The following is a 16,380-nucleotide window of genomic DNA, read 5'->3' as shown; positions in this document are numbered from 1 at the left end:
AGTGATAGTATCAGAATTTTCTTTACAGAGGAGCCACTTATAACAGGAATAAACATATGAAAAAATGAGTGTAAGTAGCACACCCAATTTTATAACTCCTCTGCATATGAGTATTGGTACATATGTTCACACAATGGGAGATGCTGGAGAAATCCCTCCTTAAGTGGAGCCAGTGCTGTGGTGTAGCGGGTAAAGCCACTGCCTGCAGTGCTGGCATCCCATATGGGCGCCAGTTTGAGTCCCAGCTGCTCTACTTGTGATCCAGCTCTCTGCCATGGCCTGGGAAAGCAGTAGAGGATGGCCTAAGTCCTTGGGCCCCTCCACCTGCGTGGGAGACCAGGAAGAAGCTCCTGGCTTCGGACTGGTGCAGCTCTGGCCATTGTGGTCATCTGGGAAGTGAACCAGCAGATGGATACTTCTCTCTCTCTCTCTCTCTCTCTCTCTCTCTCTCTCTCTCTCTCTCTGCCTCTCCTTCTCTCTCTCTGTAACTATGACTTTCAAGTAAATAAATAAATCTTAAAAAAAAAAAAAAAAAAAGAAATCTCTCCTTATGCAAGTAGGAACAGAAATTAGGTTGACTAGAAGAAAAACTGAAATAATGCCTGAACATTAACATCATGTAAAAACTATACAGACCTTAACAGGACACATTTTTTTTCTAATAGAAACAGATCTAAAGACAGGCCACAATTTTTTTTTCTTAATTTCAGAATATTAAGATAAACACTGTAGGGGACCGGCACCAGGTTCTGGTCTCGGCTGCTCCTCTTCCAGTCCAGCTCTCTGCTGTGGCCCGGGAGGGCAGTGGAGAATGGCCCAGGTGCTTGGGCCCCTACACCTGCATGGGAGACCAGGAGGAAGCACCTGGCTCCTGGCTTCGGATCGGTGTAGCTTCGGCCGTAGCGGCCACTTGGGGAGTGAACCAACAGAAGGAAGACCTTTCTCTCTGTCTCTCTCTCTCTCTGTCTATAACTCTGTCAAATAAATTAAAAAAAAAAAAAAAGATAAACACTGTATATAGAACCTTGAACTTATTTTTATATTTAAACACATTTATGACATCAATATTATAAATGTTTCCAGTAATTTTTTCTTACTATTTTTGCATTTGGTTATTATTTGAAATGTTGATTTAAAGAAACTAACGTCTGATGAAACAGCATTTAGAAGGTTCAACATGTATCTACTAACCATAAAAAGAAAAAAGGTAATTAAGCCTAAAATATCATCTAACAAAATAATTTTCATAGTACCTAAACTAGCACTGCAAACTTAACAAGACTGTTAAGTTTGTCAGCCCTTTATAAATGTGTTTATAGCTTTTATTATAAACTATTCAAAAACGTAAATTAACAAAATCTTGGATTTCTAAAGAGTGCCTTTCCTCCAAGGGTCAAGTGCTTTCACAAGTCTCTGATTTGTACCGTGGAGTAGGTAGGTATTTTTATCCTATTCTTACACATAAGGAAATAAGACTTTTTGCAAGCATAACAGCAAAGGCTCACTTGAATTCAATTTTTTTTTTTTTATTTAATTGGCAGGTGGAGTTAGAGAGAGAGAGAGAGAGAGAGAGATATCTTCCTTCTGTTGGTTCACACCCCCAAATGACTACCACGGCCAGCATTGCACCGATCCAAAGCCAGTAGCCAGGTGCTTCCTCCTGGTCTCCCACGCAGGTGCAGGGGCCCAAGCACCTGGGTCATTCTCCACTGCCCTCCCAGGCCACAGCAGAGAGCTGGACTGGAAGAGGAACAACCGGGACTAGAACCCAGCGCCCATATGGGATGCCAGCGCCGCAGGCGGAAGATTAACCAAGAGAGCCAAGGTGCCGGCCCCCAATTTAAAAAAAAAATATTTATTTTATTTATTTGAAAGAGTTACAGAGAGAGGAGAGGCAGAGTCAGAGGCAGAGGCAGAGGCAGAGAGAGAGAGAGAGAGAGAGATGTCTTCCATCCGATGGTTCACTCCCCAGATGGCTGCAACAGCCAGAGCTGCTCTGATCCAGAGCCAGGGGCCAGGAGCTTCCTTCGGGTCTCCCACATGGGTGCAGGGGCCCAAGGACTTGGGCCATCTTCCACTGCTATTCCAGGCCATAGCAGAGAGCTGGATTGGAAAAGGAGCAACCGGGACTAGGACTGGTACCCATATGGGATGCCGGCACTTCAGGCCAGGGTGTTAACCCGCTGCGCCACAGCACCGGCCCCTTGAATTTTTAAAATAAAGTTATCAGGGCAGGCATTTGGTCTTGCAGTTCAGACACCAGGTTGGGAATTTACAACAAATAGTAGAATGCCAAGGTTTGAATCCTGGCTCCACTTCTGATTCCAGCTTGCTGCTACTGCATAACCTGGGAGACAATAAGTGAGAGCTCAGGTAATTGGGTCCCTACCAGCCATGTGGGAGACCTGTACTGGGTTCCAGTGCCTGGCTTTGGCCTGGCCCAGCCCCAGATGTTGTAGGCAGCTGGGAACACATTCATTCTTTTGCTCACTTGGTCTCTCTCTCTCCCCTCTCTTCTCAGACTCCCAATAAACAGTTATCACTTATTAAGCTTGTGACTATAAAATAAATTGAAAATATACCATCACAAAAATTAAAAGAAAAATAAAGGAAAGAGGAAAAAAGGTAGGAGAAAGGGAAAGCAGAAAGTATCATTATATTCTCAAAACAGTATATATGAAGTATATACAATCTGTTCCCTTTATATAATTAAATTTTTTAAAATGTTAAGAAGCTATTTAAATTTACCTTATTCTTGAAGTGCTATGGATATTATAACCACATTATAATAACAATTATTTCCAAGCTCTAGCAGTAAGAAATCTTATGAGCTGATAATTCACAGAATAGTCTGCCTTTTCACCTGAATTTATTTTTTTCTTGGATCAAAGTTTACATGTTTTATATTAACCCAACTGACAGGCACATACATTGCAGAATAATTATGAAGGAGACTGGGAACTGTGGCACAATTTACGCAGCCATTTAGGACACCTGCACTCTGCATCAGAGTGTTGACTGGAACAATGGCTACTCCATTTCTGATTAAGCTTCCTGCTAATGCATCGAGGAGGCAACAGAAAGATAATGGCTAAATAGATAAGTCCCTGCCACCCATGTGGGAGGCCTTAATGGAGTTCTGATTTCCTGGCTGTTGTGGGCATTCAGGGAATGAACCATGAGATGGAAGATACCTTCCTCCCTCCCTCCCTCTCTTTCTCTCTCTCTCTGGGGGAGTGAACCATGAGATGGAAGCTAGTTCGTGTGCACACTCTCTCTGTGTCATGTGCCTTCCAAGTAGATAAAAATAGATTTAAAAAAATCCACAACTAAGGGGAATCAATATTTTTAAAAGATTTGTTTATGTGAAAGAGTTACAGAGAGAGGGAGAGACAGGTTTTCCATCTGCTGGTTCACTCCCCAAATGGCTGCAACAACCAGGGCTGGGCCAGGGGAAAGCCAGAAGCCAGGAACTTCTTCCAGGTGTCCCACTTAGGTGCAGGGGCCCAAGCACTTAGGCCACGTTCTGCTGCTTTCCTGGGCACATTGGCAGGGAGCTAGATCAGAAGTGAAGTAGCTGGGACTTGAACTAGCGCCCATATGGGATGCTGGCATAGTAGGCTGCAGCTTTACCCGCTATGTCTCAATGCTGGCCCCTCTTTTTTTTAATATTATAAAGATATTTGATGTCTCAGTATAAGAAAAGCCCTAGTGCTCTAGTTAATTTTTTTTTTTTTTTTTTTTTTGACAGGCAGAGTGGACAGTGAGAGAGAGAGACAGAGAGAAAGGTCTTCCTTTTTGCCGTTGGTTCACCCTCCAATGGCCGCCACGGCTGGCGCGCTGAGGCCGGCGCACCGCAATCCGAAGGCAGGAGCCAGGTGCCTCTCCTGGTCTCCCATGGGGTGCAGGGCCCAAGCACTTGGGCCATCCTCCACTGCACTCCCAGGCCACAGCAGAGAGCTGGCCTGGAAGAGGGGCAACCGGGAAAGAATCCAGCACTCCAACCGGGACTAGAACCCGGTGTGCCGGCGCCGCTAGGTGGAGGATTAGCCTAGTGAGCCGCGGCACCGGCCACAGTTAACTTTTCTAATCTTAATAAACATTTCATTATTGTCAGAGTGGCCTTATATTTGGAAGATTAATGATTAATATCTCTCACATATACATATTCTATTATTTACAATAACATATTTTTTCATTCAATAGTTACAACATATTACAAATGAAGAAACTGAAATCACTGGATCTAAAACTCATATTCCAAATTAAGTCTAGGGCCCTGCTAAGCACTGAATGTTCTTTCTAAAATTCATTATGTTGAAGCCTTAACCCCAGTGAGACTGTGGGAGGAGATGGGGTCTCTAAGAAAATAAAAGAGGGGGCTGGCACTGTGACACAGTGGGTTAAAGCATCAGCCTGCAGTGCCGACATCCCATATGAGCGCTAGTTTGAGTCCCAGATGCTCCTCTTCTGATCCAGCTCTCTGCTGTGGCCTGGGAAAGCAGTAGAAGATGACCCAACTTGTTGGGCCCCTGCACCTGTGTGGGAAACCTGGAGGAGGCTCCTGCCTCCTGATCGGCTCAACTCTGGTCATTTCTGCGGTCATTGGAGAGTGAACCAGAGGAATGGAAAATCTCTCTCTCTCTCTGGCCTGTGTTTCAAATAAATAAAATAATTCTTAAAAAAAGAAAAAATAAAGAAAATAACAATGGTTAAATGAAATTATAAGAATAAAGGCCCTCACATGACAGGATTCATGTACCTTTATAAGATGAGCTATCAGAGAGCTTCCCCTCCAAAACTGTGCACTAAAGGAAAGGTCACATGAGGACCTAGCAAGAAACTGGCCATCTTCAAGTCAGAAAGAACCCTCAACAGAAACTGAATACTTCCAGACTTTGAACTTGGGGTTTCCAGCCACCTAGTCTATGATAATTTTATCACGGCAGCCAGAGGAGGCTAATACAGGATCTTCTCACTATACATTGAATAATGTCTGCAAAAGCAATTAGAAAAGGTTCATAAAGGAGCTAAAAATTGCTATTAAAAATTCAGTTCTACTACAGTTTATGATTTTCAGACATTTGATTAAAATTCTATTTTATGTACTGAAAATAGAATTAATGTGGTCAGTGTTGTGACACAGCAGGTTAAGCCACCATCTGCAATGCCAACATCCCATATGAGCACCAGTTCTGAGTCTCGGCTGCATCATTTCCAATCCAGCTTCCTGCTAATGTATCTGGGAAGGCAGCAGAAGATGGTTCAAGGACTCGAGCTCCTTCCACCCACATGGTAGACCTAGTTTTGCCCTGGTCCAGCCTAGCCATTTGGGGAGTGAAATAGCCAATGGAAAATCAATCAATCGATTAATCACTCTCTCCTAATGAACAAGGTCAGTCTCTTCCCTCAGCTCTGTATTGCTCTGCTTTTCAAATAAAAGAAAAAAAAATTAGAATTATCATTAAGTAGAAATTCTATTTCAAGAAGAAATGATAAAGAGAACTCATTCTTTTACCACTTTAAAAAATACATGTAAGGAAACAATAATCATCTCCATTATAATAATCATCAAACTACACTACATTAGAATATCAGTAGTTTTTTACATATAAAATGATAAACACAGAAAGTTTTCCCAATTAAGGAAAGGGACAAATTACAAATTTTAGAATATGTCAAAATATGTAGCTTCAGATTAACTTCCTGCCAATAAAAGGAGAAAAAACATAGCTGTTTCCTCATAGAAGATATTAATGGCTCTGAATAACTGCAGTATGGAGCCTGAACAAACTTACAAACCTACAAGTTTGGTAGTATAAAGGTTAATTGGTATAGGGTATGCCACATGGTTTTGTTTCTAATCAACAACACTATGGAAAATTTAAGACCTGAATGTGGAACTGAAACTGACCTGAGACTCTGGTGGTTTTGATTTACTGGCCTCCTCCACAATTACATAAAACACTGGCCACCAGAGGAAAGCAAACTATAAGGATGATATCACACTATTGAGAAAAGAGGGAAAAATATGTAGCAACCTGGAAGCAGGTACTAGAAGTTAAGCGAGACTGAAAATCCAAAAGTAGATCTCCTGCTTAAACTAAAGTTGAAAGAGTTCTCATCTTTCTCTGAAGGCAGCATTCTCTTTGGAAGGAAATTAATCTACCCTTCTTTATTATCTATAAAAATTACAGGAATTGGGGTCAGTGCTATGGCATAGTGGGTCGGGTAAAGCTGCTGCCTTCAGTGCAAACATCCAATATTGGTGCCGGTTTGAAAATCAGCTGCTCCACTTCCAATCCAGCTCTCTGCTGTGGCCTGGGAAACAGTAGAAGAAGGCCCAAGTCCTTAGGCCCCTGCACCCATGTGGGAGACCCAGAAGAAGCTTCTGGCTCCTGGCTTCAGATCAACCCAGCTCCAGCGCAGCCATTTGGGGAGTGAATCAGCAGATGGAAGACCTCTCTCTCTGCCTCTCTGTAACTCTGCCTTTCAAATAAATAAATATTTAAAAACCAAATTTATAGGAATCAATAGAAATTATCCCTGAGCAATCATTCCAAGTAGTCATTTGGCTCCACACCATCAATTCTGCCCAGATAATGGTGTGAGGCTGAGTATATTCTGCAGAGAGCAGTGCAAAAATCCAGTTATCAAGTGACAGAAGGAGTGGAGCCTGGCACACAGATATGTATAAAGAAAGTCACATCTCATGTACTATGAATGGGTTTATTAATTTGTATGTTTTATTTTTTAAATTTTATTTTTTAAAATTTTTTATTTTTTATTTTTGACAGGCAGAGTTAGACAATGAGAGAGAGAGAGAAAGGTCTTCCTTTACTGTTGGTTCACCCCCCAAGTGGCCGCTATGGCTGGTGCATTGCGGCTGGCGCACTGCGCCGATCCGAAGCCAGGAGCCAGGTGCTTCCTCCTGCTCTCCCTTGCGGGTGCAGGGCCCAAACACTTGGGCCATCCTCCACTGGCTTCCCAGGCCACAGAAGAGAGCTGAACTGGAAGAGGAGCAACCGGGACAGAATCTGGCACCCCAACCGGGACTAGAACCCGGGGTGCCGGTGCCGCAGGCAGAGGATTAGCCTAGTGAGCTGCGACGCCGGCCAATTTGTATGTTTTATTAAAGCCTGTAGTACTTACTTACAATTCAGATTTGACAATTCTGAGTGACACTTAAGTAACACTAATGGGAAAGACTGTGCTATAATTTCCAAAATCCAAAGGTTTATAAATGAGGTATTAATCCTTCAAATATATACTGCCCACTTCTAAGTAAGCTCATATAAGTTACAACCACTTAGTGTTATCAAGATACAAGAAAAAAAAGGTGACTCTGAAAAAGGATTGAAGAGTTAATAAAGTTAAAGTGATAAAATAGTGCCTGACACAAACAAAAGCATCAATCATACGATCCTACTCTCAAGGAGCACAGTGTTTGAGTAGAGAACCTAAGATCAGTAAGCATATAAACAACCACAGAGGGGTCAGCTTTGTGGCAGAGTAGGCTAAGCAAACCACCTGTGATGCCAGCATCCCATGTGGACACTGGCTACTCTACTTCAAACCCAGCTCCCTAGTGTGCCTGGGAAGGCAGTGGAGGACAGCTAAGTACTTGAACCTCGGACAAACAGGTGGGAGACCAGAATGGAGTTCCAGGCTCCAGACTTCAACCAGGTCCAGGTCCAGCCCCAGCCCCAGCCCCAGCCCCAGCGGCCACATGAGCAGTGAGCCAGCAGATGGAAGCTTTCTCTCTCGCTCTCTTTCTGTAACTGCCTTTCAAGTAAACAAATCTTTTAAAAACAACAACTACAGAAGAAAAGGAACCATAAAGGAGCATAAAATGCTACAGAGGCTCAAAATGAGGAGAAATTTCTAAGTATAGGAATCAGAAGATGCCAAGATTATTGGCAATATTAATGTAGAGGAAGCATAAAAAGAGAAATAGGTTTAGGTGGAAAACAGCAGACTTCAGTTATGTAAAACAAATATTCAGGCCAGCGCCAGGGTTCATAGGCTAATTCTCCGCCTGCGGCGACAGCACTCCAGGTTCTAGTCCTGGTTGGGGTGCCAGATTCTGTCCCGGTCACTCCTCTTCCTTCCAGCTCTCTGCTGTGGCCCAGGAAGCCAATGCAGGATGGCCCAAGGCCTTGGGCCCTGCACCCGCATGGGAGACCAGGAGAAACACCTGGCTCCTGGCTTCGGATCAGCACGGTGCGCCGGCCACAGTGCACCGGCTGCAGCAGCCATTGTGGGTGAACCAATGGAAAAGGAAGACCTTTCTCTGTCTCTCTCACTGTCCACTCTGTCAAAAATAAAATTTTTTTAAAAAAAAGTAAAACAAATCTTCAAAAAGTAGAGCTTAAAAAAGTCAGAAAGATGTTTACCTGATAAGGATGCCAGAACAAAGGAAGATTTTTATTTTACAGAGCATATGTGCAGTGTTTAGCCCAGCTCATCACACTCAATAAACTATAATTATGCTAGTACAGCAACATATAGAGATACTAAGAATGGGGGCATCTCATTATGCTTGAGAAGCTAAAGAAAAGATCCAGTCTGAGAGGACAAAAGATGCTGCAACTACAAAAGAAGACCAGGAGTAGTTTAAAAAGATGGGTTCAATGACATAAGCAAATGGTGCTGACTTGAAGAAGTGAAGAAAACTGAATTCTGGGAAATTCTGGAATGAAGAGAGACAGGAAGGAAGCTCATAGTGAATGGCCTCAACATTTTCAGCTGGAGCTACACAGCAAGGTTATTTGTAGAAAGAAGAGGGAACAGGGTCAGTGCTGTGTTATAGTAGGTTAACCCTCTGCCTCTGGTGCTGGCATCCCATATGGGTGTTGGTTCGTGTCCCGGCTGCTCCACGTCCGATCCAGCTCCCTTACTAATGGCCTTGGAAAGCAGTGGAAGATGTCACAACTGCTTAGGGCACTACACCTGCATGGGAGACCCAGAAGCAGCTCTGGGCTCCAGCCATTGCAGCCACTGCAGTCATTTGGGGAGTGATCCAGCTGATTCAAGACTTCTCTCTGTCCCTAACTTTGCCTCTCAAATAAATAAATCTTAAATAAACAAACAAATAAATAAATAAAAGAGGGAACACCAGGCGGGCTGCAAAGCTTGATGAGAAGAAAAACCACCTGGGCATTACCCTGCCATCTCTCTCTCAGATGAAATCAGAGATGAAAAAAAAAAATCATGGTAAGGAAAATATTAATGAATAATCCTTATTGTCATAAAGAGACAAATTCCTCTCACCACTGATAACTTTAAACAAAAGAATATATTTGCTTTTTAAGACTCTTAAATTTATTCCACTAAATCAAATTAAGTATAGGCAAGTCTTTTCTTAAAGCTAAAAGGCTTTATCAATGTAAGGAGAGAACAGTGCACAATGAAGATTTTAATCAAATGTTAATTAACAAAAGACACCTATTTCATTATTACAATTTGTTTTAGCTAATGAGTTTTTAAATTTTTCTATTTTCAAGCTACATACTGAGATGACCTTTTGTGAAGTTATTAATTCACATTTTAAAAAGTATTAACTGTCCAGGCTGACACTGTAGCACAGCAGGTTAAGCCACAGCTGTTTTGTTTTTTTTTTTACAAGCATCCTGTACTAGAGTATAGGTTTAAGTCCCAGCTGCCCTGCTTTCAATCCAGCTGTCTGCTAATGCAGCAGAGAATGGCCCAAGTACCTGAGACCTTGCTACTTATATTAGAGACCAGGATGGAATTCCAAGCTCCTGACTTTGGCTTGGCCTCAATCTGGCTATACAGTCACTTTTGGGGAATGAACAAACAAATGGAAGATCTCTTTCTGTGTTACTCTTTTAAATAAATAAATCTTTTTAAAAAATGTATGTCATTCTTGTTCAATTAGTGCACATATTTTGTTCTGAACAATTAAACTATTTTCAACAAAAGTTTTATCCCACCTGGTGCTATTAACTGGTGAATACTTGATGTCCGAGTGACAGCTGTGCTTCGTGATTCCAGACTTGGGCTCTCTCCTTTCTTATTACTTTCTGGAGAAGGATCTCGTTGGCTGATTTTAGAACTGGTCACTGTTGTTTTATTATGACAAATAGTCAATGACTGGGATTGACTAGTACTTTTTGGTGGACCATTCTGTGAGCTAGATAATACACCCAACTTCTGGCTTCGTAATGTTAAATTCTGAACCTAAGAAGCACATAACAGAAAATAAGCATGAAAATACTTGATGTTAATTAATGCGATAATCATTACCAGTATAACAATAATGACAACACATTTATGATATGCTCTTCATTCATGGAGCACCAAGAACTTTGTAACAACTGATTAATCCAAAAAGAGAGTTATTCTAAATAATCTTAAGTATTAAGTGGCAAATTTTTTAAAAGATAGCAAGAAAAACAAAAGGAAGGAAAGGGAGGAGGAAGGGAAAATAGGAAGAACCAATTATGAAGAACTAAATGAAAACAGAATGTGATAGAAAATGAATTATGAAAACGAGGAAATTACTCTAACATTCTTCATTTAAAAGTGGTCAATCCTAATGGTAGAGATAAGGGGACACCAATTTTTTAAGAAAATTAATTCAATCACCTACCCACTGTGCTGATTAAGAAAGGCATTTTCAGAAAATTCCTTTGTAAATTCCTTAAGCTTTACTGATGTTGTTACTTAACACTCATTGCTGTTGAGAACTAGATCTCACAAACTGAAAAGACTGTGCATGGTCCTGAAATGGCTTTTTGTGATGGCTCCTATCTATATACTGAGAACTATTCTAAACATACTACCAGTCTAAACAGTAGCAAGAACTGTCCCAATTACTCTCACCTGACATTTAGATTGCTAAACAGCAAGGTAGAAAATGCCTCTCCAAAAGGGGCTTCATTTCTTGCCTATCTAGAATGAATGCACCAAATACATTTATGCTATCACTGACCCAGGAAGGAAAACTGAAGTGAAAGAGTTTTCAAAGTGATATGCAATGTATCACATCACTGCCTTATAAGTGCTCTTCAGTTTCATATGTATTCTGACTCTGCAACCATACATCATTAACTGATACTCAAAGGCAAATACTTTCTCTGTCAAAGTGCCAAATGTTCAGCGAACAGCAGGTCCTAAGTAAATGTTCACATCAGGCTATTTGAAGTTTTAACTAATTCTAAGGTAATCAAAGAATTTTCTAAATGAGACCACATAAAACAAGGTCTTCAGGGCCAGCACTGTTGGTGCAGTGTTAAGCCACCATCTGCATTGCTGGAATCCCACATAGGCACCAGTTCAGGTCCTGGCTGCTCCACTTCTGATCCAAGTCCCTGCTAATGGCCTGGGAGAGCAGCAGAGGATGGCCCAATTGCTTGGTCCCAGGCATCCACGTGAAAGACTTGGAAGAAGCTCCTGACTCTTGGCTTTGGCCTGGCCAACCCCCGGCTATTGCAGCCCTCTGCAAAGTGAAACCAGAAGATGGAAGATCTCTCTGTCTCTCCTCTCTCTATAAACACTAACTTTCAAATAAATAAACACATCCTTAAAAAATAAAGTCTTTTCTGATTTTTCTCAATCTTTCATATCAATGTAAATATAAATGGATTAATAAATACTGTATTATCAAAGTTTAACACAAAAATAAAAAATAATAGAGGCCAGCACTGTGGTGTAGCAAGTAAAGCTGCTGCCTGCAGTGTCAGCATCCCATATGGACGCCAGTTTGAGTCCCGGCTGCTCCACTTTTGATTCCGCTCTCTGATATGGCCTGGGAAAGCAACTTCTGAAGAAGTTGAGCTTCAATTTGTACTCTTTCAGCCCACAGGGCTACCACTCTAGTCAAACTTTTCTGTTCACCATTCTCCAAGCACAACAGAACTTCCTTCAGGTGGGCCCTTACTCAAGCTCTTGCCTAAATGCCATCATTTTTCAAAGCTGTCTCCTGAAACCCAACCCATTCTTCCAAGTCCAATAAAACCCCCTTCACCCTCCCCAAGAAACATTCCCAAAGATTGAGGTAGAAAATAATTTCTCCCTCCCATTTAGAACAGTTTTCCCATAGAATTTGGGTCTTACTGGCCTACAGCACTAACAAATATCTAGCTTTTAGAAGTACTAATGCACTTGTCTGTGAGATACTGAGATACTCACAAGTAGGTTTCCCTTTCTAATATTCTTTGTACTCCCTGAGGTTCAGAGTTGCAAACATAACAGGAACTTCACAGCTCTGAGATATTCTCCTGTATCTGATTTTGAAATATATATACACACATATATATAAATTACACGACTACTTTCTTTTTCCCTAGGTCCTTAGATATATTTATGCTTTTCTTAGGCTAACATTAAAATCTATTCATATTTATTCCAAACATCTAAACAAATATCTCATGGAAATACATGAAATCTCCCAGGAAGCGAGATAAAGACAATACAAAATTTAGCATTTGTCACAAATGATCTGTAAAGTACACCACATAATAATAAAAACCAAAGGGTGAATAATAACCTAACTTAAAAGTGTTTCTTCAAATAAAAAGCATATGCGGCTGGCACTGGCTCAGCAGGTTAAGTGGCTGCTTGTGATGTCAGCATTACATCAACAGATTCCAGTCTGGGCAGCTCTACTTTCAATTCATCTTCCTGCTAGTACACCTAGGAAAGCAGCAGAAGACGGCCCAACTACTTTGGCCCCTGCCACCCATGTGATAGACCAGGATGGAGTTCCAGGCTCCTGACTCTAGTCTAGCCCAGCCCCTTCTGTTGGGGCAATCTGGGGAGTAAACCAATGGATAGATATCTCTACCTCTCTTCCTTCCCTCCCCCTACTACCCCCTCCACTTTCAAATAAATATTTTTTTAAATGAACTCTAAAAAACTTATATATCCATTTCTATAGAATAATCTATTTTCCTATTAATTTTCTGGTTGTTTTCTTGCATTCTGAAAGAAAATCTGTGTGTGTGTATGTGTGTATATACTTTTTTTTTTTTAATCAGTGGTGTGGAACGTCAGGCTGGCAGGCTATGTAAGACCCACAAAATCATTCTGTCTGGTCCTATGCCAAGACAACTGCAAGAGGGACTCAAAATTGAATAAATCTACAAAAGGTTAATTTTTAAGCTGATAATTTTGTATGGCCCGTGAATGAGGCTGTAAATATCCAATTGGGCCCTTGGCAGAAAAAAGGTTTCACACTCCTAACATATGAATATTTAAATTCTAGAATACTGCTACATTTATGGTCATCTTAGTTTAAATATTGGCATGATTTAAATAAATTCCAAATATGTAAACTGTACCACCAAAACATATTATAAAGTTAATTAGCTGTTAAGAGATGACATATTAACAGGGCAAGTATTTGGTTCAGTGTTTAAGATGCCTTTTTTTTTTTTTTTTTTTTTTGACAGGCAGAGTTAGACAGAGAGAGAGAGAGACAGAGAGAAAGGTCTTCCTTATGTTGGTTCACCCCCCTAAATGGCCGCTGCACCAATCCGAAGCCAGGAGCCAGGTGCCTCCCCCCAGTCTCCCATGCGGGTGCAGGGCCCAAGCACCTGGGCCATCCTCCACTGCACTCCCGGGCCACAGCAGAGAGCTGGACTGGAAGAGGAGCAACCGGGACAGAATCTGGTGCCCCAACCAGGACTAGAACCCGGGGTGCCAGCGACGCAGACGGAGGATTAGCCAAGTGAGCCCCAGCGCCAGCCAAGATGCCACTTGGGACACTCTTATTACATACTGCAGTATCTAGGTTCGAGTCCTGGATCTACTTCTGATTCTAGCTTCCATGGGAGGAAGAATCAATGATGACCCAAGTACGTGCGTCCCTGTCACCCACCTGGGAGACCCCAAATGAGTTCCTGGCTCCTGGCTTAGGTCTTGAACAGCTCTGGCTGTTGCAGGCTTCTGGGGAGTAAATCAGTAGATAGAGGATCTCTCTGTTTCTGTCTGTCTGCTTTTCAAATACATAAACTAAAATTTTACTTTTTAAAATTGAAAGACTGCATATTCAGAGTTATTTTATAGAATTTTACTTTTGAAGAGAGAGAACCCATCTTTTCCTATATAATGAATATTAGGACACTCTAATGTCCACCTTTCATTTTCATCCAAATCTCTTATGATCAAACTATAAGGTATTTTTGCTAACTTCACACCTCAATTTTTTAAATGGGCTCTCCTTGCCAAAATACTCTCACACCAATTATTTAACTTCAATCTAAGAAACTCCATGTAAATTATCATAGTATTCCTTCTTTGAAGAAACTAAAAAGGAATGTCATATTTTCTTTTTCTCAATTCTAACAGCATTATCTGGATAACCTTAATGAAATTTCTTACTTTATGATTTAATTTATTTGAAAGGCAGAGGGAGAGAGAGACAGAGAGACAGAGGTCTTCCATCCTCTGGTTCACTCCCCAGAAGGCTACAACAGGAGCTAGGAACTTCTTTCGGGTCTCCCACATGGGTAGAGGCTGAAGCATTTGGGCCATCCTCTACTGCTTCCCCAGGTGCAAAGGAGGGAACTGGATTGGAAGTGAAACAGTAAGGACTCAAACCAGTGCCCAAATGGGATGCCAGCTCTGCAGGTGGCTTGACCCATTATATCACAAGGCCAGCTCCCTTTCCTATAAAATACTCTTTGTCCTATTGTAGCTTTCTGAAAATCTATTTTGTTTTGTTTCTTGGTGTGGTGATGAGAAGAAAAGCATTTACAACAGTAAATAGGGCCAGGCATTGTGGCAGCAAGTTAAGTCGCTGCTTGGGAGGCACACATCTCATATCACAGTGCCAGTTTGAGTCCCACTTCTCTGCTTAAAATCCAGCTTCTTGCTAAAGCATTCCAAGAGATAGACAATGATGGCTCAAGTGCTTAGGTCTAGACACCCCCATGGGAGACCTGAATGGAGTTCCTTGGCTCCTGGCTTTGGCCTGGTCCAGATTCAGCTGTCACAGGCAACTGAGGAGTGAACCAGTGAATGGAAGATCTCTCTGTCCCTCCCTCGCTCTATTGCTCTACCTTTCAAGTAGAGGAAATAGACAAATAAACATTTAAAAAAATAAAGAGGTAAATTAGATAACAGTAAAGTGTTCCAAATTTCTTTTTTGCAGTATGCCATAAAAAATGTTTAAAAATTAAGTTATAGGGCTGGTGCTATGGCGCAGCGGGTAAGGCTGCCTGCCGCCTGAAGTTCCAGCATCCCAAAGGGTGTCAGTTCAAGTCCTGGCTGCTCCACTTCTGATCCAGCTCTCTGGTATGATCTGGGAAAGGAGCAGAGGATGGCCTACGTGCTTAGACCCCTGTACCCCCGTAGGAGACCCAGAAGAAACTCCTGGCTCCTGGCTTCAGATGGGCGCAGCTCCAGCCGCTGCAGCCATCTGGGGAGTGAATCATCGGATGGAAGACTTCTCTTTCTCTCAGCCTCTGACTCTCTATAACTCTGACTTTCAAATAAATAAATAAATCTTAAAAATTAAGTTATACTGATTTTTATAGCTTAAAAGGTACTGAAACTCCAAATCGGTATTTCTCAATTATAAGTACTTAAAAATTTTTTTAAACTGTAAATATAAAATGAAACAAATTTTCCAAATCTAACAGTCCTACACTTTCACTGCAATTTACCAAGCACAGCAAAAAAAAGTAACTTTCATAAAAAGAATTCTTAAGGGTCAACCCATTCCCTACTTCTGAGAAGTCCATCCTTGAATTAAGTCAGATCATCACACACAGCCACACAACCAAACTGAACGCTGAAGACCACTTTTATAAATTACTTTGTGCTCACATGAATGATGCTTTAAAGATGTAATATGTTTTCTTTACAGAAACCCACAAAATAAATTATGCTCTAGAGAGTATGTCAGAAATTACTGTATTTTCCTAAGCAACTGGTTTTACTTTGGAAACTGTTAAGTGGTTGTGTTTCTCTTTCACTATGAGATACTTGAAAGCTAAAAACAGACTTTGTGACTCAGATTCATAAATTGTAGAATAAAAATAGTAATCAGGAGCATGTGATATCTTATTATGTGGCAGGTACTTTGCCAAGTGCTTTATAATTATTGTCTCATTTACTCCTTCTAACAACTCTGAGCTACTACTTCCAGTTTACAGTAAAAAAACCTGATCTTAACAAGGATAACAGTACCATTCAGTGAGTGCTATCTATCAACACTGTCTGTTCTACGTTTATTAACACATTGAATCCTCACAACCCTATGAAGTATTCTAATTATTTAAATGTTTATTTAATATTGAAAATGAAGTGGCAGATTAAAGATATATAATAAGAAAGTGGTTGGGCAAATATTTAAAGCCACAGAGTCTGGCTCCAAAGTCTGTCACAAACACTGTGATGTACTGTGAC

At 41.2% G+C, this 16,380-nt stretch overlaps 1 protein-coding gene across 33 annotated transcripts in view; it reads right to left on the bottom strand.

The window, feature by feature from the left end:
- The window catches only part of PHC3 (polyhomeotic homolog 3), a 108,273-nt gene that overhangs the window by 46,931 nt on the left and 44,962 nt on the right, over positions 1–16,380 (bottom strand). For all 33 annotated transcript variants that reach the window (XR_011388060.2, XR_016232556.1, XR_011388057.2 and 30 more), the window contains one exon: positions 9,957–10,203. Coding sequence is in view for 16 of the 33 variants with exons in the window: in XM_089330954.1 (XP_089187080.1) it covers positions 9,957–10,203 (247 nt within the window). In the remaining 17 variants the exon portion in view is untranslated. The remainder of the gene's footprint in view (positions 1–9,956; positions 10,204–16,380) is intronic.

The sequence above is a fragment of the Oryctolagus cuniculus genome, chromosome 4 (assembly GCF_051225735.1).
Source record: "Oryctolagus cuniculus isolate XC-2025 breed Fujian yellow rabbit chromosome 4, ASM5122573v1, whole genome shotgun sequence".
NCBI lineage: Eukaryota > Metazoa > Chordata > Mammalia > Lagomorpha > Leporidae > Oryctolagus > Oryctolagus cuniculus.
Note: the sequence above shows the minus strand (reverse complement) of the source record. Positions and strands in the feature narration are given on the sequence as shown.